The sequence below is a fragment of the Choloepus didactylus genome, chromosome 21, assembly GCF_015220235.1.
Source record: "Choloepus didactylus isolate mChoDid1 chromosome 21, mChoDid1.pri, whole genome shotgun sequence".
Lineage (NCBI taxonomy): Eukaryota > Metazoa > Chordata > Mammalia > Pilosa > Megalonychidae > Choloepus > Choloepus didactylus.
The window spans coordinates 46,868,980-46,892,336 of NC_051327.1; the positions used below are offsets into that span (position 1 = coordinate 46,868,980).

General features: G+C 48.9%; 1 protein-coding gene across 1 annotated transcript in view; it reads right to left on the minus strand.

Moving 5' to 3' along the window:
* Positions 1-3,024: 3,024 nt before the first annotated feature.
* Positions 3,025-23,357, minus strand: part of ITGAL (integrin subunit alpha L) — a 54,969-nt gene continuing 34,636 nt past the window's right edge. Inside the window, 17 exon segments of the mRNA XM_037814960.1 lie at positions 3,025-4,330; positions 6,236-6,346; positions 7,083-7,178; positions 7,593-7,604; positions 7,606-7,695; positions 7,796-7,840; positions 7,842-7,853; positions 8,128-8,241; positions 12,861-12,936; positions 14,400-14,410; positions 14,412-14,487; positions 14,601-14,633; positions 15,035-15,183; positions 16,990-17,131; positions 17,515-17,588; positions 17,687-17,740; positions 22,653-22,742. Coding sequence (XP_037670888.1) covers positions 4,166-4,330; positions 6,236-6,346; positions 7,083-7,178; positions 7,593-7,604; positions 7,606-7,695; positions 7,796-7,840; positions 7,842-7,853; positions 8,128-8,241; positions 12,861-12,936; positions 14,400-14,410; positions 14,412-14,487; positions 14,601-14,633; positions 15,035-15,183; positions 16,990-17,131; positions 17,515-17,588; positions 17,687-17,740; positions 22,653-22,742 — 1,350 coding nt within the window. The 3' untranslated portion in view covers positions 3,025-4,165.

A 23,357-nucleotide genomic window follows, 5' to 3' on the forward strand; every position in this document is an offset into this window, starting at 1 on the left:
TCTGAACACCTGCCCCCTTCAGGAAAGGATGGGGAATTGGTGCCTTTAAGGAGTCAGAAGGATTCGCAAGTGTGGCCTTGGTGGTGACCTCAGCCACGGAGGACAGGCCACACTTCGGGGAACCACCTGGCCACCCGCCCCTCCTGAGCTGCGTGCCTACCAAGCTTCAGTGCCCCTTCATTTAATCTGCACGACAACCCTAGGCTTTCTTCATTCTGTTTCACAGCTGAGAAAACAGTCTCACAGAGCTGACTTACTTGCTCAAAGTCGCTCAGTGACTTAGATGCAGACCTGCCATTCCAGCCGCGCAGCCGCCTGGCAGTTGGGCCACACTGGGACAGGTGGGGGCTGTGGTTCTCGTTATGAGGTCTCAGGCGCTGCGGGACCCTGATGTCAGCCCTCCCCCACCCCATCCTCAGGGCCTTGGGACTTCTAAAGAGCACGTCCCAATCCAACCCTCACTGACCTACAAGCTTTGGAGGCAGCCTTAGAGGTTAGGTGGCCCAATGCAGTTGGGTCGGTTTAGTAGCTTTCAAAGTTTAGATTATTTTTGGAAGCAGAATGTTTATTTATTTCAAGTGAAATCTTACATTTTTTAAAGACCTTTTTCATGTTTACATATTTTGCAGATGTCCTACCACCTTTAAATTTTAAGGAACCCAGTTCTCATATTTAATATAATTCATATATTTTACTATATATGTTGAACAGCCCTGCAGTTGACTGCTTAATTTGATGTTACATTTGTAGACTTTACTTAAAGATTTATTTCAGTTGTCTGATTTAATTTTCACATTTTGGAGTGGATTGTTTTTCAGCTCCCAAACATTTTGCAGGCCCTTGAAAGCTGGCCAGCCCTGGGCCTACAGTGCTTCATTGATATGAAACCAGACAGAATGAGGACAGGGATTCCGTTTCTCAGCCCTAGTCACTCTTCCAATGCCGCTCCTGAGGTACCTCCAGAGCCCAAGGTCACACAGCAAGCAAGCCAACAAGCTAGAACTCCAATCCAGTTCTCTTGACTCGCTGTCCAGTGTGCTGCTTTCTACTATACCATCTGCACAACTAAACAACCATTCTATCCACTGCCAATATCAAGCCGTTATGTTCCCAAACAGGATTAAGCACTTTACAAGTGTTATTTAATGTTCACAAGAGCTGAAGTATGAAGAAATGAATCTCAGCAAGGTTAAATGATTGCCCCCGCCTCCTATAGCTAGGAAGTGGCAGAGTCTGGATTCGAACCCAGGGCTGGCTGGGCTTTGACTGTTTTCCTAACAATACTAAGATGTTTACTTTTTTCACATTGCACCAGTATACAATGAGAAATGTCATCACTGACGGCTTGTGGAATGAGGGCTCTTGTCCTCTTAGGCTTTAAATTTTTCTCAGTTTTAATTTCTAATCTGATAAATATTAACAGATAGAACCACAGAAACAGCAGCTCTTTGGGGATCCGCAATAATTTTTATGAGCATAAGGGAGTCCTGAGACCAAAACGTTTGCGAACCACTGAATTAAACGTTTACTGAACATCTCCTAGATGCCAGCCCTGCTTAGGGGCCAGGTGTTGGTGACACGAGTGAGGCTGGGGTCCTTGCTGCCAGGACCTTAGGGTCTCGAGAGGGGAGCCAGCAGAGCTGGGCGGCCGTGTGTGCCCCAATGAGGCAGGAACCAAGTACTGATGGGACTCGGGTCCAGGAACCCGGGAGGTGGGGAGGGCTCCACTGAGGAAGCACCTCAAAGTAAGATTTTTAGGGCCAGAAAAGAGGAAGAGCAGGGTGTGGCAACAAGGGGAGCAGGACGTGCAAAGGCACCAGAGTGGAGGAGGACACGCAGGCCTGCAAAGATGGAGAGTGTAGGTGAGTCGGAATATGGAGTCTTCCTGGGCCTGGGGATGGCCAGTCTCATCCTGAAATGGATCTCACAGGTTGTCTGAGATTGTTTCCGGCCTTGATGAAAATATTCACATTTGTTTTTAGCGTCGCCTAATACGACCTCCTTGAGAGAGGCCTCCCTGACCACCTTTCTAAAATGGCCCCTCCATCACCCTCTAACCTGCTGTCCTGTCTTATTTTCTTCACAGCCCTTATCATGACTTGAAATCATATTGCTATTTGTTTACTGTTTTCCCACTAGAGTGGAAGCTTCCTGAGAGCAGGAAATTATCTCTCATTCATCACTATGTCCTTAGAGCCCAGAATAGAACCATACATAAAGCAAGCACTCAGAAGACACTGAATGAATGAAGAAAACCTGACTGAGGTTTTACAACATCTACAGGTAAGTTAAGTACTTTTAGTATTTCAGTGACATTCCTGGAAGACATCTTTTGCCCTCCCTTGAAAAAGGCGCCTCACTTCTTCCTGACACCATGCTGGCAAGGCAGCTCCGTGGTTCCTTGGGGGCTGGGCCAGGAAGTGGCTGGACGAGGCTGGAGAGGCCAGCAGGGAAGGATGACTTGGGGCCTGGCACAGCAGGCTTGGGACCTTTCGCTTGCTCCCTGTAGGCAGTGAGGAGCCACCAAAGGTCACCGCTTGGGGGACCACAATGTTGCTGGTTGCCTCCCACTTCCAGTGGCCTCTCCTGCCTTCTCTCCCCCTCTAGTGTGGACCAGGAGCTGGCCTCAGTCGCTTAACAGTCCCCCAGGGTCCTGCCGACCACAAGAGGGCGGTATTGACTGGCCCCCTCTGTCCCTTCCAAAAGGGGGGCCTGAGGGCCATTCCCTCCAATCATTGCTGTTAAAAAAAAAAGATGAAAAGAGTCTCTACTCACTTTTTAATGAATTGTCCAATGCCCCTCGAGAACACTTTCTCAATTTCTGTTCTCTCTCCTGCTTCTCTTTTGAATTGGCCCACAATGTCAGGTGCAGGCCAGTCTCTGAGGGGCATCATGAAAAGAGAAAAGAAAAAAAGAAAAGGGAAAGAAAAGAGCTGTTTAGGTTCCATTTAGAGGAAGGCCTGAGAAGGAAATGTTACTTTAAGTCGGTCAGGCACGGTTGCACCAGCACAGAAACATCACAAATTTGGATAGAATTTCACATTTATTGGATAAATATATGCAGGACTTGTGCTTGGTTTGGGGGATCCAGATGAACAGATGTGGTCCCCACCTTTGAGCTTAGTCTCCTGGGGACGCCTGGAATGTGATGGACTCCTGAGAGGATGGGAGCGAGGGGGAGAGGAGACTGTGGGAGGCTGAGCCTCGAAGGGTGCAGGTGCCCCGGGGCTATCCAAACCCTTTTCTCTATTGTCCGGCGAATTGTGCCAAGTACCTGCTCTGTGCCTGACCCCTGTCATCACCAGGAATCCCAGGTGAATAAGGCAGGTCTGGACCCTGACCTCATGGAGTTCATTTTTAGCTGAAGAGACAGATATTAAGTTATTTGATGAATAATTCAAATATCACCTGTGCTATGAAGCACAAGTGCAAGGGGTTATAAGAGCATGTAATATGGGACTCCAACTGAGTTGGGATGGGGGAGAGGCTGCCCTGAGGATCTGATGTGTAAGCTGAGATCTGAAGGCTTCAAGAGGGTTAGCCAGGAAAGGGAGAGGGGGGAGAACGTTCCAGGAGCAGTCTGGGCAAAGATAGGGAGATGGGAGGAGCCTGGCATGTGAGCAAGGCTGGTGCAGTTGATGCTGAGAAGGGCAACTGGCCTCATTGTGTGGGGCCTGGAAAGCAAAGAAAGGAATTTGGGCTTTAGCCAAGGAGCAAGGAGTTTGTAGCAGCAAGGCAGTGACACAGCTCAGCTCTACTCTCTGGTAGTAGAAAGGAAAGCTGACTGGACTCCAGGCAGGAGGGAGAACAGGGGATGCAGGATAATTCAGTCTTTGAGTCCGAAGTATCTGTGAACAGACAAGGGCAGGTAGAGGTGGAGCCAGAAGTATCACTGGGTCCCGAGACTACAGTGCCTCTGAATTCAGATCAGACACTCCTCCAGGGGAGGGAACGAGAGGAGCTGGGGGAAGCCAGGACCATCCAGTCATGACAACGCCTCATCTTGGAAGTCTTCTTGGCCTGCCCCTCAGCAGACCCTCACCATATGCCTGCACAGGTGGCAGGCAGGGCTGAGCGCTGAGTTTGAAATAGGGAAACTGAGGTCTAGGGAGGGACAGATCAGTCCCAGGCATCCCGAGTCCAGCCCCGAGTCCAGCCCTGGGCCTCAGTCCTTGCCACCTTCATCCTGGGCCTCCTTTCCATGGAGGGGCTTCAGGCACTCCGAATCCACAGCCTCTTCCCCAGATGCCGGCTGCCCAGAGCCTTCCGCATCTGGGTCACTTATGTCAGCCTCCATCTTCTTCTTCAGGTTGCGTCTGAAGAAGCCAATCTGTAGGGAGACGGTCAGTGAGGGAGCAAAAAGTCCATGGAGCACTTTGGACCAGACAGCTCCAGCAAAACATGAAAACGCTCTTTCTGTTGCTAAGTCATAAGTGCCATAGACACACAGGGCCCACCCGAGGGATGGGGTGAGGGTATCTGGTATCTGCTCCCCATGATTCTTTGTACTATTTTCAAAAGCTGTAAGTTTAATAGTTCATTCTTCAGGGTCATCCAACTGTCCTGTGCTGACAGTGCCATGTAAGAACTGGGAGGCACTTCCGAGGCAGTGAACGAGGTGTCAACCTCCAGAGCCCAGTGCTGAAGGCCCCAAGTTCCAGGAAGGGCAGGGACTCCATTACTCAATTTTTACTAGAACAAGGAAGATGTGCTTCAAGGTCAAATTCTATCCCTGCATTTATAGAGGCATCTAGAAGTTCTCTGGATGAAGAATGAGCAGAAATCCCCACAGATTTCATTTCATATAGAGTGACCTACTGCACTGCTTGGCCAGGGTTAGTGTCTGGTTCCTAATACCCCTTGGCTATTATCAGTGAAACACTTCCTCTCACATGACACATTACAAAGCCATGTGCCTCAAAGGTTAGTAACTGCTTTTCCATGGCTCTACACTAGACGCTGGCCACAAGTAACCCAGCCCTTCACGTCAGAGGGGTCTTTGGTCACAAGTGCATGACAGCAAAGTGAAATATATTAGGGAATCAATGGAGGATAAAAACAGCACTGCAAACTGAGCTGTGTAAAGCTTAAAAAATATAAATATAAAAATATATATACATATATATATATATACACACACACACACACATATACATATATACATATATATATATATATATATATATATATATATTCTTTTTTCCTCCTTGGCTCAGCTCTTCCAACTCGAGGAATTAATCCTAAAGAACGTTTGGACAGTATGCAAAGATGTGAGAAACGAGTGTTTTTTTGCCACATTCTTTGAAATAGATGTCAATTGGAAACAATCCAAATGTTCATCAATAGGGAGCTCTTAAATAAACAACAGGACATACAAACAGACAACTACCCAGTGCTTAAAAAGTGAGAGGTCCATTTCCTGTGCTCATCTGGAAAGACACTGAGATATACTAGCAAGTGGAAAACACAAATTCCCAAGCAATATATATATAGTATTACCCTATTTATGTTTTCTACACATAGTCACATAAACTGACTCTCTTTCCCTCTCTCTCTCTCTCTCTCTCTCTCTCTCTCTCTCTCTCTCTCACACGCACATTACCAAAAAATTAAAACCTGAAGGAACATAAACAAATGGTTGTTATGATAACCTCTGGGGGGTACAATGGGGAGAAACTTTGATTTCCTGCATTCACTTTTTCTGTAATATTTGTGGTTTTCCAATGGTACATCTGCCCCGCCCCCCTTCACCTGATTAACTTCTTATCCTTCAAACACCAGCTCAAATGCCCCCTCCCTCTGGAGGCCCTCCCAGCCCCCCACTCCTGCATCCCTCCCCTGAGTAGGGAGGCCCCTGTGGCACAGGCCCTGAAACACACAGGTCCCCTTTGTAACCCTCACTGTCCCATTCCTGCTGTCCTCCCCTCAGACCGTGAACTCCACAAAGGCGGGGACCATGTTTCAGCTGCATCTGCCCCCCAGGAGCCCCCTGGTACATGGCAGCTGCCTTTCCGGGCCTCTCCCTGGGTACCTAGTTCTGGCTCTGCCAGCGCTTTGCTGAGTGATGGTGGAAAAGTCTCACTTGCTCTCTGGGCCTCAGGAGCCTCAGCTCTAAAAGGAGGGAGGGGCTGAGGCTCCTTCTGGCCTTGGTGTTCCCTGCTCTGGGGTGCTCCTCCCCGGCTCCTCTCCCCAGCCCAGCTGCCTTGCACTGCCCACAACTCCCAGCAGTGCCAACCTTGTACAGCACCAGGAGAATCAGCAGCAGCAGCAGCAGCCCCCCGGCGCTACTCAGCAGGTAGAGGTAGAGCATGTCCTTCTCATACACCACGTCAACCTTCATGACGACCTGGAAGGAGGAGAAGGGAGGGCAGGAAGAGCCTTTCTTCTCCCTGAAATTACCTTGCAGTCTGGCCCCAATCCCCTCATCTAATGACTTTCCATCTGCACCGTCTCACTGACCAGGCTGTGGTTGGGTCTCACTCCCTCCGCCTCATCCCCCTGCAGTTACCAGCCATTGGTGAAACCTCCCCTTGGCCTACCTCACGCCCTTAAACAGCAACCTAGAGCTCCAAGGTAAGTCCCAGGATCTCAGCTCAGCATTCAAAGCCTTCCAGAATCTGACTTCTGCTTACCTCCCTAGCTTCATCTTCCCTTCTCATGCTCTGCCAGGCAGACTGAACTTCCTGCACTTGCACCCACGCCCTGCCCTGCCTTTCCCTCTGGGCCTCTGCCCGCGCTGCTCTCCGTGCTTCTCTCCACTCTCAGACCACTGGGTTGGTACCTCTTGGCTGAGCTGCCACAGATTTATCTTTACCTGACACCTACATCCTCACCATCTCAGACAGGTGGCTTATAGTTTTTCTGCCCATCTGGAGTGTTGGGGAGCTCACTGCTTCCATGGAAGCCTCATCCCATATGGATGGCTCTGGCTGTAGGGAAGTTCTTACTGCTCTGGCTGTAGGGAAGTTCTTACTTGTGCTAACACCAAACCTCCCCCCAGGTAATTCTGCCTCCTCTAGCCCTGCCCTGGGGCTCCTCAGGTCCCTCTCGGGCCCCTCCTGGGGCCTGATGAGCAGAGATACCTGAGCCATGGAGGCATTGCTGCCATAGAGGTGGAAGTGTTTGCTGCTGTTGAAGGAGACGGAGAGGGAGCTGCAGAGGCTGAACATGGAGGAGGCCTGGGGGAGGATTGGGGAGAGGTGTCAGGGCCAGGGAGACCGAGGACCCACGGACTTCTGTCCCCACCTCAATGCCATGGGGGAAGCAGGGGAGAATCGGTCCCCATGGGGTGAATCCACCTCTATTCAAGTCCCCCTGTGGCATTCTACCAAGCCCCTCCCATTGTTGGGAGGAGAGTCCTTCTATAAAGAACATATAAGAACTATTCATAGGCCCATGAACACAGTCCTATAAATTTCAAACAAGTCATGGTCCTCTTTTATCTGCACTTGTGTAAACACTGGTTTACAAAACATTAGGATAGAAAAGAAAAATGGAGAAAGACTATCCGGTGGGGAAGCCCATCCCTCACCACCCATCCAAGGTGCCTGACCCCCACAAGCATTTCCTGTCTGCCAGGAGCAGGTGCTTACCTCGATCTCTCCCCACCAGCTCCACCGTCCCCATCACTTGGATGAGGGGTCTCCTGTTTTGAAGACAATCGGGGCAGCGGAACTCAGCTCCGGGAAGACAAGGCTGCAGGGGAGAAGGAATCGCAGGGGGGTCAGAGGGGCCTGCCTCCCCCACCTGCACTCTGCCCTGCCCCCGCTCCAGTTCTCAGCTCCCATGCCCAGACCTCAGCTGCACCAGGCGGCCTCTTCAGATCCTCATGATGGCAGGGTGACAGGAGGCTCCTAAAAATGATTGCAGTGGAGTGTTCAGCTAGTCCAGGAGGCTGAGAGAAGACACTGGCCCCCTTAAGGCCAGACCTGGCCTTCCTTTGCCCACCCCAGAGAAAAACCCTGGCATTCCAATCCTCAACCGCCATTGGCCCTTGGTGGCTTTTGGACATTCGAGTCCGACACGACTCATCATCCTCATCGCCCTTCCCACATGGCTAGCTCTGCCATCTGCGCCCCTGACAGAAGCCCCCCATGGCCCCGCGTCCCTCCCCTCCTCCAGGCTCACCATCTTCACGGTCCACATGTGCCTGATGGGCCCCTGGGTGGGAAGCGGCGGCACCCCCACCACAGCTTCCAGGGCGGGCGCACTGTGGTCGTGGATGGAAGGCTGAATCCGTACCTGGTGCACGAGACAAGGGGCTGCAGAGCCCTGAACGACAGCCCCCAACTGCCACCCCAGCCCCGTCATGCCCTCCTGCACCTCTTCGGTCCTCCCCGGCTGTTAAGCAGTGTGCAACGGCTAACCTCACCCAGCCCCTGTCCTTGAGTCCTTGGCCTAAGTTTACATTACATGCTCTTCCCTCTTTGCTCCACGTGGCAAAGCCTCACATATCCTACAGGGTCCTGCTCAAGCACCATCTATGAAGGTTCCCCAGACCCCACAGGACAGAACAGCCTCTCCAGCATGCTGGACTCCCTTGGCAGGATGCCCAGGTATCCACCTGTGCGTATCTCCACTAGACTGTGAGCCTCAAGAGGGCAGGAGCTCACCTCCAATTCCCTGCGTGCTGGGCACAGCAACCTGAGACATCACAGGCCTCAAAAAGAGGTTCTGAACAAGTGAATAAATTAATGACATTATAATAATGGTAGAAGAAAAAATTATTTCCACTACACAGGTTGGGAAGGACTCATTTTGCCAACTGTGTATTTAATTAATTTAAGAAACATGTACAGACTACCTTTTATATAGAAAGAGCTTGGTCTGCTGGGGCTGGGAGACTCAGAAACGTATTTGAAAAGTGACACAAGAGTAATGAATGCCTCAGATCAAAGCAGGGAAATATCTATTCAATTAGGTGGTTCAATTAATTCATTCAACAAACAGCTGTGGACACTAAGAATATCAATTAAATTAAAAAGGCCTAAAGAAAGAGGCAGCATGGGAATTGAAGACAGAGAAGATGGGGGGGAAATAGAAGATACCCAGGCAAGGCCAGCACTGGGTGAGCGTGATGTGGTGGAAGGGTAGGGTGCCTAGAAGGAGAGATTAGAGATGAGAGTGGAAAGAAGGCTTGGTATCAGACTATGGGTCCTGGAAGGCTCAAGGACAATGACTTAGGGTACTGTCAACTAGGCAATGGGGAGTCATGGGAGGTAGCTGGGCAGGGGCAGTGGCTCCAGGGGAGAGTCATCCACTTCAGGCAGAGGATGGACGGGAGCTTGGAAAAGCAGACCAAGGCCCAAGCTGGGAGCCTGTGCCAATAGTAAAGGTGCAAAGAGAAGAGGACCTGAACCTGGGCAGAGGCAGGGGCTACCAAAAGAAGGGGTAGAGACAAGAGAACCTGAGGCATGGAGGAAGGAGAAATACACCCAGACAGGGAAGTTTTGCTGGAGAAAAAGACGATGCTTTTAAAGGATTCCAAGCAAGCCAAAGGAGATGCTGTTTTAGGGGGAAGATGATAAATATGGTTTAGAACATGTTGAGACCAACATGTTCAAGAGGGCAATTCTACTCCCAGTTACAAATCCAAGAGAAATGAATTCCTAGGTCCCCACAAAAACTTCTACACAATGTTCACAGCAGCACTGTTCATCACAGCCCCGAAGGGGAAACAACCCAAGGGTCCATCAACTGATGAAGGGATAGATAAAATGTGGACTATATTCCTGTAATGGATTATTAAGCCATAAAAAGGGATGGAGTACTGACACATGCTACAACATGGATGAACCTTGAAAACCTTATGGTAAGTGAAAAGCTGTTCACAAAAGGCCACATATTGTGTGACTCCATTTACATGAAATGCCGAGATCTGGCAAATCGAGAAAGGCAGAAAGTAGGTGAGTGGCCAGGGCTGGGGAAGGGAGGAATGGGGAGTGACTGCCGATGGGCACGGGGTTTCTTTTTGGAGAGAAGCAAATGTTCCAAAACTAGATCATGGTGATGGCTGCACAACTCAGTGAATATACTAAAAACCACTGAATCGCCAAACTTCAAAGAAGTAAATTCTCTCTGTAAAAATCTGAAACTGCTCTGATAGTTTTTTTTTTAATATTCATTTATTGAGATATATTCACATACCACGCAGTCATACAAAACAAATCGTACATTCGATTGTTCACAGTAGGACCATTACATAGTTGTACATTCATCACCGAAATCAATCCCGGACTCCCTCATTACCACACACACACAAAATAACCAGAAATAATAATTAAAGTGAAAAAGAGCAACTAAAGTAAAAAAGAACACTCTGGGTGCCCCTGTCTGTTTCCTTCCCCCGCCTTTCCACTCATCCATCTGATAGTTTTTTAAAGGGTAAATTGTATAGTATGTGAATAAATGTTAAGAAAGAAAAAAAAAAAAGGTGCTAGGAGAATGTCCAATGTGGGGTGAGCAACAAGCTGCAGAATGGATGCACTGGAGGAGCAGAAGGAACACTGATATGAAAGCCGTCGTTTTGAATGCGGACACCGAATGACACAGGGAAGTGAGACACAGGTGGAAACTGCTAGTGGGCAGTCAGTGGGAGCCTAGAAGAGGCCTGCAGCTGCTATGAGGGAAGAGTACTTGGAACAGGGCAGAAGGTATGGGGTTGGGAACAGCACATCACCTTTAACTGAACTCGTAACACAACAGGCCTCATCTGATCCTCATTATATGCATTATTTCCTTTAGTCCCTAGAATATTCCTTTGTGTGAGTGGTACTGTCATCCCATTTTACAGGTGAGAGAAGTGAGGCTCGGGGAGGCTGGCTACCTTGCCTGAAGCTATCAAGCTGGCACTTCAACTTAGGCTATGACTCCCGAGACCAGAACCAGGGTGCTCTATCACTTTCCTTGGATGATGGTGGTCATAACAATGCTAAAAAACAACTGATGTTGACTGAAACCTTTCTATGTGTTCAAGCTCTATGCTAAGCACTTAAAAAGCATTTTCTCATTTGCTCTTCACAACAATCCTATAAGGTAGGTGCTGCTATCAGTCCCATTTTACCAGATTAAAAAAAACTGAGGCTCAGAGAAGTTAAGTAAAACCCGCCCAAGGCAACACAGCTTTAAATGGCAGAAACTCACAAAGATTTCAGGTCTGCATGAAGCCAAAGTCTCTGCTCCTATTCCTACTCCAACAGTGGACGTGAGGAAGGAGAGCCTGTGACCCAGCTGTCCAACTCTTCATGGGTTGGTGCCTGTCTAGCTTGCAATAAACCTCAATTAAAAGCTGACTTCCTTGTGACAAAAAGGGCCTGACTAAATGGGATAGTTTTAAGAAAGAGGGGATGGATCACCAGTGCTCCACACTGTGGAGAGTTTTAGGAGCATTGCCTGGGTTTAGCTAAAATGGAGACCAGTGATGCCATTGGTGATAATGGCTACTTGGAGATCCGGGCAGTGGGGCGCTTAATATGTTGATGGGTGGTAAGATGGATGACTCGCCAAGAAGGCTGATGACTCTTCCAAGAAGGGAGAGGGAGAAAGCTCGAGATGTTTGAGTTGGTTTCAGGCTGAGAGAGGCCAGAATGTAAGGGCGGCTTCCAAAGAGCCCCCACCTCACCCCTGTAACAACCACCACTTCCCCCAGGCACCAAGCACTTTACAGGAAGTAACCCATTTATCCAAGAGCAACATTTTGGAGAACACCATTTTGAAATGCAAACTGGGAGCAAGCAGACACCAGCCATGAGCCTTCCCAGCTAACGGAGGTTTTCCGGATGCCAATGGCTTTCCTGCAGTGAAGGTACCCTATTGTTGATGCCTTCCGTTGGACACATTATGACTTTGAGACTGTAACTTTGTAATCAAATAACCTCCCTTTGTAAAAGCCAATCCATTTCTGGTGTTTTGCAAAATGGCAGCATTGGCAAACCGGAACAGGCCCCAAAAGCTTGTGGTACCTTTACCACTGGGCTGCACTCCCAGGCCACCCTGACTCCATTGTGGCCTTTGGGAAGTCAGGTCTCCTCTGGGGCCTCAATTTCTTTCACAGTGAAATACAAATGTTTCTTGACTCAGTTACTGCCTACTCTGCTGTCAGAGGTGGCCTCTACAAAAGTCTTGGTCTTGGACTCAGCAAGCCCCAGCCTGGAGGCCAGGGCACCTCCCTCCTCTGAGCTCCCCTAATGCAGACTGCGACCACAGCTCTGACACCACTGCAAAGTGGCAGATCATTCACCTGCGGCAGGCACTTGGATGTTGGAATTCAAGTATGTGCTTTTATCTGACCTCTTCCCCTTTGGAGCTGGGTCACCTGGCAAGGTACTCAACCTGTCTGTGCTGCAGACTTGTCATCTTGGAAGGGGAAAGACAACACCCGTCTTACAGAGCTCTCACTTATAAAGCACCAGCTACAGAACCCAAGACTCAGGTTCAGTGCATGGGAATTAATGGTACATTAGTATATGTTTATTCACCTGTTGCTCTCAATTGTGAGCTCTTTGGGGCAGGGACCCTGTTCATTTATTGCTGCTTCCAGCACCCAGCAGAGTACCTGACCTAGAACAGCAGCTCCTTCAATGTGTCAATAAAAAAACTAGGCTCTTTCTCAGAGCCCTACCCTCTCTCAAGTTCTGCAATTCTATAACTAATGAATGCAAGAAATGAGAAGTAATGGGGATCTTGTCTTCTCATTTAAGCAGAAGCTATGAAGCTGTCGAGAAAGTATTACAGTCTGGGGCGCAAGGCCAGGCTTGCTGAGGACAGGACTGGGTCTAAGCGGTCTCGGCATCCTAGGTCCCCGGGATGAGGCCAAAGGAATGTGTGGCCTATAGGGACCCTTCCACATGGAGGCTCATTACCTGGTAGACGTGTTGGACACTTTGGATCTTGGGACCTTTGGGGGTGAACTGGATGTAGGGGGTGGAGTTTTCCTGGCTGTTGAGAGAACAAGAAGAGCAGATATGGAAGGTGAAGGCAGCAACCCAATCTCCAAGAGGGCAGAGGGGCCTGGGCTCTTGCCCAGGGTCCCACATTAAAAAAAGATTAGAATCCAGGTCAGTGTGCCTTGGGAGCCTGTGCTCTCCCCAGTGCACACCACCTCACTGGCATCATCCCTGGAGTCCAGGCCTCACTGCTTGTCTCCTGGATACTCTCCTCAGCCTCTCTGGGAGCCCCTGGAACCCTTTCACTCCATCCTTCCAATGTATACTGCAAGAAGGACCTTCCTCTAGAACTCTGATGCTGCTACTCAGCTGTTCTGAAACCATCATGGGCTTCCTGCTGCCACAGAGTCAGGCCCAAAGCCCCCATGTCTACCATCCATCTCCCCAGTCCGCCTTCCCACCATTCCCTGCAGATATGCCCCCTCTGCTAAGCCTGCCACTCCCTGCTCCCCAGATCTACACACCATCGCCTGCCCCTGTTGCCTCTGCCCATGCGATTCTCTCTGACAAAATGTCCTCCATTCCTTTCTGGCAACTTATCCAGATTCCACTCATTGTCCAGATACCACTGCCAGGCCCAACTTCCCCATGAACCCTCCATCTCTCCTCCAGCCCACACTGATGTCTCCTGGCTCAAATTTCATATCACACTTCAGACAATCTCATTCCATTGGGCATTTGTGTTCCAAAGCACTAGAGACTTGGACTCAGACACTGCCCTGCCCTCAGCTCACCGAGCCACCCTGAGATAGCTGTTCTACTTTTCTAGGTTCAGTTTCTTTTCTGTAAAATAAGAAAATCCACCTAGCAATCTCCACGGGTCCCTCCTGCCACAGCATTCTGAGATTCTGTGTGTGCCTGAGTTTGGTCTTTCCATCTTGACTGTAAAGCCCCGTAGGGGGCAAGGGTCACTGTGAACACTTTTTTCATATCTCTTCTAGCACTGCTGGCCCCCAAGAAGGGAGGGAATCCAGCACCACTGGAAACAGCAACGAGCTCAGCCGGAGCTCTGGAGTCAGGCAGGCTTAAGTTCAGATCCTGGCTTCAGTACTTCCTAGCTGTGGGATCTCGGACAAGCACCCCCATACCCCCATCCCTGCTTCTGAGCCTCAGTTTGCTCATTAGCACTATGGAGAGATGCACAGCTTGCCATCCCAGAGGTGGCAGAAGCTCCAAGGAAAACCAGCAACTCTGTGGAGCACATGGCTCAGGGTCCGACATGAGGTCAGCATTCAGGATGCTTTTTCTTTCTTCCATCAGCAAAATGCTCTTTCCTAAAAAGCATTCACTCTTTTGAGTGTTGAAAACTGTTGGGGATTTCAGTTCTAATCAGCCCTAGGGCACTTTAGGAAAAGTGGGGCTTAGAGGAAGAGCCCAGGGAGGCAAGGTCAGGGTCCTGTTGCAGGGAGGCTGAGGTAGGAGCAGAAGGGTAGATGGGCACCCAGCAGGACTCACTCCTCGATGAGGAACGTTGATGGGGAACAGAACTGGGATACTGGTGGCAGCCGAGTTGTCCTTCAAGAGGTCTGAATCCTCATTGTTACTGCATTGGGGCGAGGGAGAGGCACCGAGTCAGGAGAAGAGCTTGGCCAGCACTGCGAGGCAGCCTAAGTGCCAGCCAGGGATGCTGGCAGGGGCCTGTCTGGGCCTGCTCACCAGCTCACGTTGGCGTGCAGCTTGACAAAGTCCCTCCCCAGGAGCTGTTGGGGCAGCGTGTGAAAACATTAACTGGATAACAACCTGGGAGGGAAGGAGAAAGGATCAAGGGGGAAGGGGCCTAGGCCTCAGGAGGCAGCCCCAGCACCCACAGCCCCCCCACCAGCCGCGATAGTTACCAAGTGCCCACTACATCTCAGGCACAGGACTAGGAGTTTTATCACCCTCGTACAGAGAGAGAAACTCAGGTTCCAAGTGGTTAACTTGTGTGTAGGGTCACAAAACGAATACCCCAATTCCAGGTATGTCTGCTTCCAATCTATGCACTCAAACTTGACACAAAATGGCTCTACATACATTCCTCTCGGGGGTAGAAGGTGGGGCAAGCCCTTCCCTAGAGCCAAGAGCTCCCACCCCTTTTGCCAGCACACTGCCCCTTGCCTGTCTGGTTCCTCAGGACTGAGGCACTCACCAAGCTGCCTGCTTTAAAGATGGGGGAGCTCACATTGCAAGCGAGGGTCTTGGTCAGGAGCCCAGACTCCTCAGGAAGCTCCTCGCAGTTCACAGGAATCTGGCTGTTGGGCTAGGAGTGAGGAGAGAGGATGAGCTCTTCTGTGGGGCAAGGTTAAGGATTCCCTCAGGGGCTATCAACCCTCAGGGCCCCACCTCCTTCAGGGTTTTGTCCCTGCCGGGCACGTTCTGGGAGACACAGGGTCAGAAAATCAGGGGCACATACACAGTTGTAGTACAAGGATACTCACAGCACACTGTAATAGTGAACGACTGGAAGTGAGCAAACAGTTCAAAGAAGACAGGAAAAGCTCAGTAAATTACAGTTCAAAGGAAAGAAAACTGTGAGGTCATTAAAATGCTGCCATATCTGCAAACTCAGCAACTATTTAAAACCATACCATGAGCTTCAGCCTAAACATTATTAACTCATTTAATCCTTAGCACAATCTTGTGAGGTACAGATTTCAGTCTCCAGTTGGAAAGGGGTGTAGATGAGGAAACGGAGGTTGAGAGAGGCTACGGACTTCGCCAAGGTCTCCCGTTCAGACCTGAACAGGGATGGGGAGGAACTTGAACACAGATCTGTTGGACTCTGGATCTCAAGTTCATAATCACTCTGCTAGATGCCCCTCCCAGAAGTATTTAATGTTGCTGCATAAGAATGATTCATGGCAGAGGGGTCTGCTCATAACATAATGTTGAGTAAAAAAAGCAGCAGCCTATAAAACCATGTTGGGGTCATGGAAAAGTTTTGGTAATAGAATATAATTCCACTCAATTGTGCACTTAATTATGGTTAAAATATCAAAGAAAAAACTTAAAATGTTATCCTTAAAAAACATATAAATATATTTATATATACACATATGTACATATATGGAGGAAAAAATAACCATATGATGATCAAAATGCCAATCAGCCATAGATACTTGGTAAATTGTAATTTGAAAGTTATCACCTTTGTGTACATATATTTCACAGTAAGGAAATAACTGAAACTATGGTACTATAACTCATAACATTTTTGGAAATTTCCTATATAACTACTTGTTAAATAGTACTTTGAAAGTCATTACTTTTTTGCATATATGTCATATTTCACAATAAGGAAATAATTGAAACTGTGGATCTGTAACCCATAATATTCTTTGAAATTTGCTCTCTAATTACTTGTTAAATTCCACTTGGAAAGTTATCACTTCTATGTATATATGTCATATTCCACAATAAAAAATATGATTTTAAAAAGGTGAAAAAAAATGCCAATCAGTTAAATCAAATAAATAATAAATAAATATGCAATGTGTGCATATATATAGATAAAAATGACCAATATATACAGGAAAGCAAGAAGGTAAACATCAAAACAATAGAAGTAATAATCGCTAAGTTGCAAAAGTATGGGTGCTTGTTTTCTTCTTTAAACTTTTGTGTAATTTCCAAGTTTCCATGGTGATCAGGTATTACTTTTATAACTCTAAAAATGCAAGTAATATGTAAAATAATCCAGCCATGCTGAAACCCACTCCGATGCCCTCTGCAGGAGTGAGTGTTCTAACTAACCCCGTGTGTGGTTCCTTGGTCACCAGGGGTGCATGAGTTGCTTCCTTCACACACCTCCTTCTATGTGACTATTTCGCTAACCCTTTGTGTTGTCGAATCTGAGGCTCAAACTGGGTAAACCTCATACCTTGGCTCATATAGCTAATGGGTGGCCACTGGGCTGAGAACCCAGAGTTGACCCAAGGCCACTACACAGCAACTGCTGCCAACACTGTCAGGCTGTCCCGGCTGCCTGAGGCTGGGGGCTGGGGGATGGCAGAGCTGAAGCTGCAAGAAAATGGCGGCCTGCAGCGGGCACCACCTCACTGCTCACCTTGAGCATCTCCACTTTGCGAAAGGAGAGTCCCTGGGGGAAGCTCAGGCCCAGCCGAACCCAGTAAGCATCTTCATCCTCATTCTTTAGCATCAGCTCCACGGAGAGGCTGGCAGAGGGAGTCAGACGCAGGACTTTGGATCTGGGGAAAAGACCACGGAAAAGGTATGAGGCCAAGAGGAAAGCAGGATCAGAGGTGGGAAATTTGGGAACTGAGGGAACTGGTAGGTCTGGAAAAGTAGCATAAAAATAAGCTCCTCTGCTGAGGCTTTAAATTTTGAAATCTCATCTAATCCTGACAGGAGTTCCACAGGGGAGTTACAAGCATTCCCATTTCTCAGAGAAGGAAACTGAGGCCCAGAGAAGGGAACCAGCTTCCCCAGATCACACAGCCAGTGAGTGGGGAGGGGGAGGTCTTCTGGCTCTGAGTACAGTGTTTGTTCCAGCACACAGAAGCCGCCTCAGGAAAACCCAGAGTGGAACAGAGTGGAACAGGAGGCCTGGGAGTGGAGCAGCCTTTCAGACCTTGCTGGGGAGAAGGACAGCACCAGGTTCGCTTCACATTTCTTGTCCTCCCCGCAGTTCTTCTCAAAAGGGATCTGAAAGGCCCAGAAGAAAAAAACACTGGAAGGTTCAGGCCCCCAATACAGGAGGGGTCCTCACCACTGGTCTCTGTCTACTGCTCTTCCCCCCTTACCTCCTTGGTCTCAGAGTGTGGTGAGGGTCTCAGGATGGGCTGCATGTCTTTGCCCTGCTGAACATGAAGAAGGGGGAGGGCCAGAAGACAGGAGAGTTTAATTGAGGCAGCAGAACCCCTGGAGGAAGGCTGAAGGGACTCACGGCTGGGCTGGCTGTGGTCGGCCCCTCCCAGGAGCCAAGTGCCTTCCCCAGGTGGGCCCTGGCCTCCTCCTACACCCCCCTGTGCAGCCCTACTCTAGTGGCAGCTCCTAGATGGAAGGCGAGGCTCAGGGGGTTGCATTCCCCCTCCTGGACAGTCTGGGCCTTGGCAAAGCAGCCTCCAACGGTTCTTCCCACCCCCCGTATCTTCCCCTGGCAGGGACTCTGTGCTGCGTACCTCTAGACTCACCTGCCCATGGATAAGTCTTTAATCCTGGTTCTCCTCTACAAACCCCATCGCCCCCCTAGAACAGCTCTCCATCTCCTATCAAATCAAGGCCAATTTTTCAACATTTCCTGAGCTTCTACTCTAGGTCGGGCCCCACACTGGGCGCTGGGTATATTCCCAGGAAGGAAAGACATATAGCCTGCCCTCCCAATGTGGTAGGAGAGATGGACAGGCATTCATAACAGGGTTGGGATGGTGCTATGATGGAAAGGACACAGCTCCCTTCTTAGAGCATCAGGAAGGGAATCCTATCCCAGACCTGGGGATCAGGGAAGCTTCCCAAAGGAATGACATCTCAACTGAAATCTCAAGGATGGGGAGGATGGAGCCAGGTGAAGAGAATGGAAAGGGAAGAAGAAAATTGTGGTGATCTGAAGCTGCATGTACCCCAGAAAAACTTGTTCTTAAATTTAATCCACTCCTGTAGGTGTGAACCCATGGTCAGTAGGACTTTTTGATGAGGCTACTTCAGTTAAGGTGTGACCCACCTCGATCAGAATGGGTCTTAATCCTATTACTGGAGTCCTTAGTAAACAGAATGAATTCAGACATGAGAGAGGAAGCCACAGAAGCCAGAAGCTGAAATCAAGGAGACCCAGAAGATAAGGGAGAGGCCAGCAGACGCCGCCATGTGCGTTGCCACGTGACAGAGAAGCCAAGGATTGCTGGCAGCTGGTCTTTGGGAAGAAAGCATCGCCTTGGTGATGCCTTGATTTGGACATTTTCCTGGCCTCAAACTGTGAGCAAATAAATTCCCATTGTTTAACCTGACCCATTTCATGGTATTTGCTTTGAGCAGCCCAGGAAACTAAAACAAGAGGACAATCTATAGAAAGACCCAGAGACAAGAAAGATTGCGTTGTGTGCAAGAGCAGGAAGATGCTCAGACTCGTTGGTGTGCAGCACCCTGGAAGGGGCACAGAGAGGGGCAGGGTCCAGATTCACTGGGCCTTGCAAGCTATGTTAGGGAGTTGGGACCTTACATGGAGGGTAATGAGGGCCATGGAAGGATTTTATGGGTGATCGACACTATATTTTAGAAAGACTCCAGCCTCCTCTGCTTCCAGGCCACTCACCAAGCAGCCTCCAAGCTCTTCCTTAAGGGGCAGAGGTCCTGGCTGCCTCTGCTGAAGGCTCACCACCCTCCTCAGCATTCACACCCACAGCTTCCCATCAGGCCCAGCCAGTTCTCAGGTGGGCATCCCGGGCCGCCGTCATGTTCAGCTTTCTCTCCAACAGAAGTGAAGCCCGCTTCCCCATTTCCCTTGAGCCTACACCATACTTTTCCTCACGCTGTTCCCTCAGCCTCTCCTCTCCCCACTCACCTGAAGTCTACTCCATTCAGCAAGATCCAGACCATCACACATTCCCCAGGAAGACTTTTCTGACGACTTGGACCACAGAGCCCTATTCTCCCCTGAGTTTCTACACCACAGGACTTGGCATGTAATTAATGCCAATGGCAAAGGCTGCTGGTTGTCCCCATATATCTTTTTTTTTTTCCCCATATATCTTTTATCACCTTCTTCCTTCAAATAAGAACGTCCATTTTTTAGCTGGTTACATAGCCATACAGACTGAAGACTACATTTCTCAGCCTCTTTTGTAGCTAGGCATGGCCACTAGATGTAAGTGAAAGTGTCGTGGTTTTCTGGAAATATTCTTCAAGGGAAGAGGCATACACTACTTCTACTCCTCTTCCCCACAGGTGGCAAGAACGCAGACATAATGGCCAGAGCATCCGCAACCATCTTCAACTACAAGAAGGCCCACCAAGGATAGAGAAGCAAGACAGAAGGAAGCCAAGACTATAACCAGTTAGAGCAGGGTCAGCAAACGAAAGCCCAAAGGTCGAATTGAGCAGCTACCTGTTTTATAAACAAACAGTAATGGGAACACAGCCATGCCCATTTGTTTACATACCCTTCTCTGCAGCTTTGGCATTACAATGGCAGAGTTCAGTAAATGCAACAGAAAGTTTCTGGCCTGCAAAGCCAAAAATATTTACTATCTGACCCTTTACAGAAAAAGTTTACCTTGATTTAGAGGAAAGAATTTCCATACCAGCTTTGGTCTAGGTTTTATAAGAGAAAGAAACAGACTTTTTAAATGCTACTTTTAATTTGAATCTCTATTGTGTGCCATTGAGTTAATGTGATACCTTGCCTAAAATGGATCTAGCTGCCTCACAAGGTCTCACAAGCCCCCAAATGCAACAAGTCCAAAGCGGAGCTCACCAGCTCTGCTTCCTGACAAACCTGCTTCCCCCTTGTGCACCCTGTCAGGGTGAGCAGCTCCATCACCTACTCAGATCCAAGTAAGAAATGAGTGCCATCTTCTGCCTTTCTCCTCTAAACATCCTAACAATTCTGCCTCTTAAATCTCTCTGCTGCCACCAAAAATGCCTTGCTTCAGTCCCTCCCATCTCTCATCCGGACCACTACATTAGCCTCCAACCCATCTCCCTGACCCCAGGCTCACATCCTTGCAATTCAGCCTCCAGACAGCTGCAGAATCACCTTCCTAAAACATCTAGGCAACAACGAAGATTATCTAGTCTCTCTTCCTAGAATAGCAAACACCTTAATTTTCCTTTGGGGAACACTACTCTCCCTGATTCTCAGAACTTGGGGTTAAGGTGAGGCTGATCATTCCCCCCCAGCCGCCATGCTGGAACTGCTGCAGGGCCAGCAATGGGTCCCTGACCCAGGCCTGGCACCAGCGATTGCTTTAGGGGTGTGAATATGGCCCAGAGAGAGACTTTGAAGAGGCAGCACTCTCTTTTCTACCTTGGGTTGTTGACCTGTGAAGTGGTTGTTGGTAGCTACTCTGCCAGTGTGAAAGAGAGCCTGCCTGACAACAATACCAACGCCAGGATAATAAGCCAAGATATAAAGAAAGATGGACTCCTGATGACTTTGCTCAGGCATCTGGATCCAGCCATGTGTGAACAAATCTACCCTGTTCTCTTCAGTAGTTACATGTGCCAAAAGACTCCCTTTGTGTTTACATCAGTTTTGAGGTTTCTGCTACTTGCAATCAAAAAAGCCCATCTTAACATCCCATTTCCTTCCTCTGCTTAAAAGTCCTTTTGTGGCTTTTCAGTGCCCTCAGGGAAAAGGCCAACCCCCTTTGCCCACCTGAAAAGGCCACTGGAGAGCAGCCCCTCCCCACTCTGGTGCTACCCTCTCTCTCCCTTACCACTCCCATCACCCCATACTCTGGCATCTTTACCTGCAATCACCTTAGGCCTTCTTCCTGAATGCCCATGCCCCCCTTCTCCACGTGGGGACTTCAAGGGACAAGCCTTGTGGGAAGGCTTTCCTTATTCCCCAAATCCGGGCACGAGTTCTTTGCCATTCCATATCTAATGTTACTGCAGCATTGTGACCGTGGATACTAACTGTCCATCGTGTCTGACTTTCCCAAAAGCAGGCTGGGAGTGAGGGTAGGAACCATGCTTTATGTACCTCAGGGGACCAGCCCCCAGCACAGGGCCTGGCACAGAGAAGGTGCTCAATCAACTTCCCGCAAGTCCGTGATGAGCACCTGTGGGCAGGAGTTTATTTCTGGGTAAGCACACCATCGTTATCTTCAAATCTCAGGGGGGTGAGCACACAGAGAGGGCAGTACACTCATCGCATGGTGCTGGAAGGCAGCCAGGGACTAAGAAGAGGGTAGCAGAAAATGCACAAGAAAGAGTGTGTGCCACAGTTCCTGTTTCAGGAGGGAGAGGTCTCCAGGCCTGGGAGAGGCCTCAGAGTAACAGGGACTCATTGTATAGAGGGGGACAGGCCCAGAGAGGGACACCTTGCTCAAAACCTGTGCTAGAAAACACCCCCACCCCCACCCCCGGTGCAGGCCTCCAGGCCTAGGCTCTTTCCACCAGACCCCACGGACTTCCCACAGAGCCTGAACGCCAGCAGAGTGCCAGGGATTTTAGAAAAGGAAACAAGGTGTTGACATTGAGTGAGGAGTGTGGTGATCTGGTAACAAGGGTGGCTTGGGTTTTTGTTTAGACTGCCCACATCCTGCTCTCTTCTTTTATACAACAATAGCAAGCCCAGTTTGCCTTTGAGGGACCCCACCCACCCCCAAGTGAATATCATTTGGTGAGAAAGCTAACCAGGGTAACATGTCCTTCCACAATAAGGAATGGTCCTGGCCTGATGCTATGCCTTCTGAAGTTCTCTCCCTGGAATTCTCATACTGAGCAAGTGTTAGAAGCCTAAAGATATGTGACGCTGATTCACTGTAAGGACCTGGAGCAGAGTCACTGAAGGGGCCCTTTCCTCCTCTTGAGATTCCCCCAGAGCTACCACTCTGGTTCCCTTTCTTTCCAACTTGGGTTTTTAAAATTTCCCTTTGAATCATAAGTACAAAACTCCCATAAATTCCTTTCGTATGTAAGTAAGCCACACTTGGTTTCTGTTGCTTACAGAGACTCCTGTATGATTTAGTCACTGTTTGCTAAGCTGAGCTCCTACTCTTTCTTCTATATTCCCCCCATCAATTCCCCAGGTCAATCTCTTCTTACCACACTCTGGTCCCTCGATGTCCCGTCTTCCTCCCAAAGAGAGAAATTCAGGGAGACATTGATGGGAGAGATGAGGTCTTGAATGCACACCTGTGGGTGAAGATTACAATGACTATGTCATGAGTTTAATCTTCACTACACTTCCAATTAAATACATGCCTTTTCCCCATTTTATGAATGATAAAATTCTAGGAGATGGTTGTCTAAGCCCTTACCAATAGTGAGGATTATAGTAACACTCCGTATCAGATGTTTTATAAGCCAGGCAGGGTTGTTTCTCAGCATAGGTGTCAATACCACCGGCCCAAATTCCAGGGCAGACGTCACTAATGGACCACAGTACTTTTTTCCATTAAGCCCTCATGGAGACCTGAATTCTTTGTCCACCCCTCAAGGCAGCCATTATCAATCAAAGTTTTCACAAGAGAAGAATTTTCTATAAGAACTAGAATATCCTAGTTTTAGAATATTGGTTCCTTGAGAACATGGATGAGTCTTAGTCTTCCTTGTTGTTACCGGAGCCTGCCATTGGCATTTGTAAGCACTCAAATTGTGTTCCACCTAAAGATTCTACCAAGGCATTATTATCCCCAGACTAAAAATGAGGAAAATGAGGTCTAAAAGGTGATGCAATTTGCCCAAGAACTAAGAAGTGACAGCCAGATCTGAAACCCAGACCTGAACCGACTCCCAAGTCCACTGCCT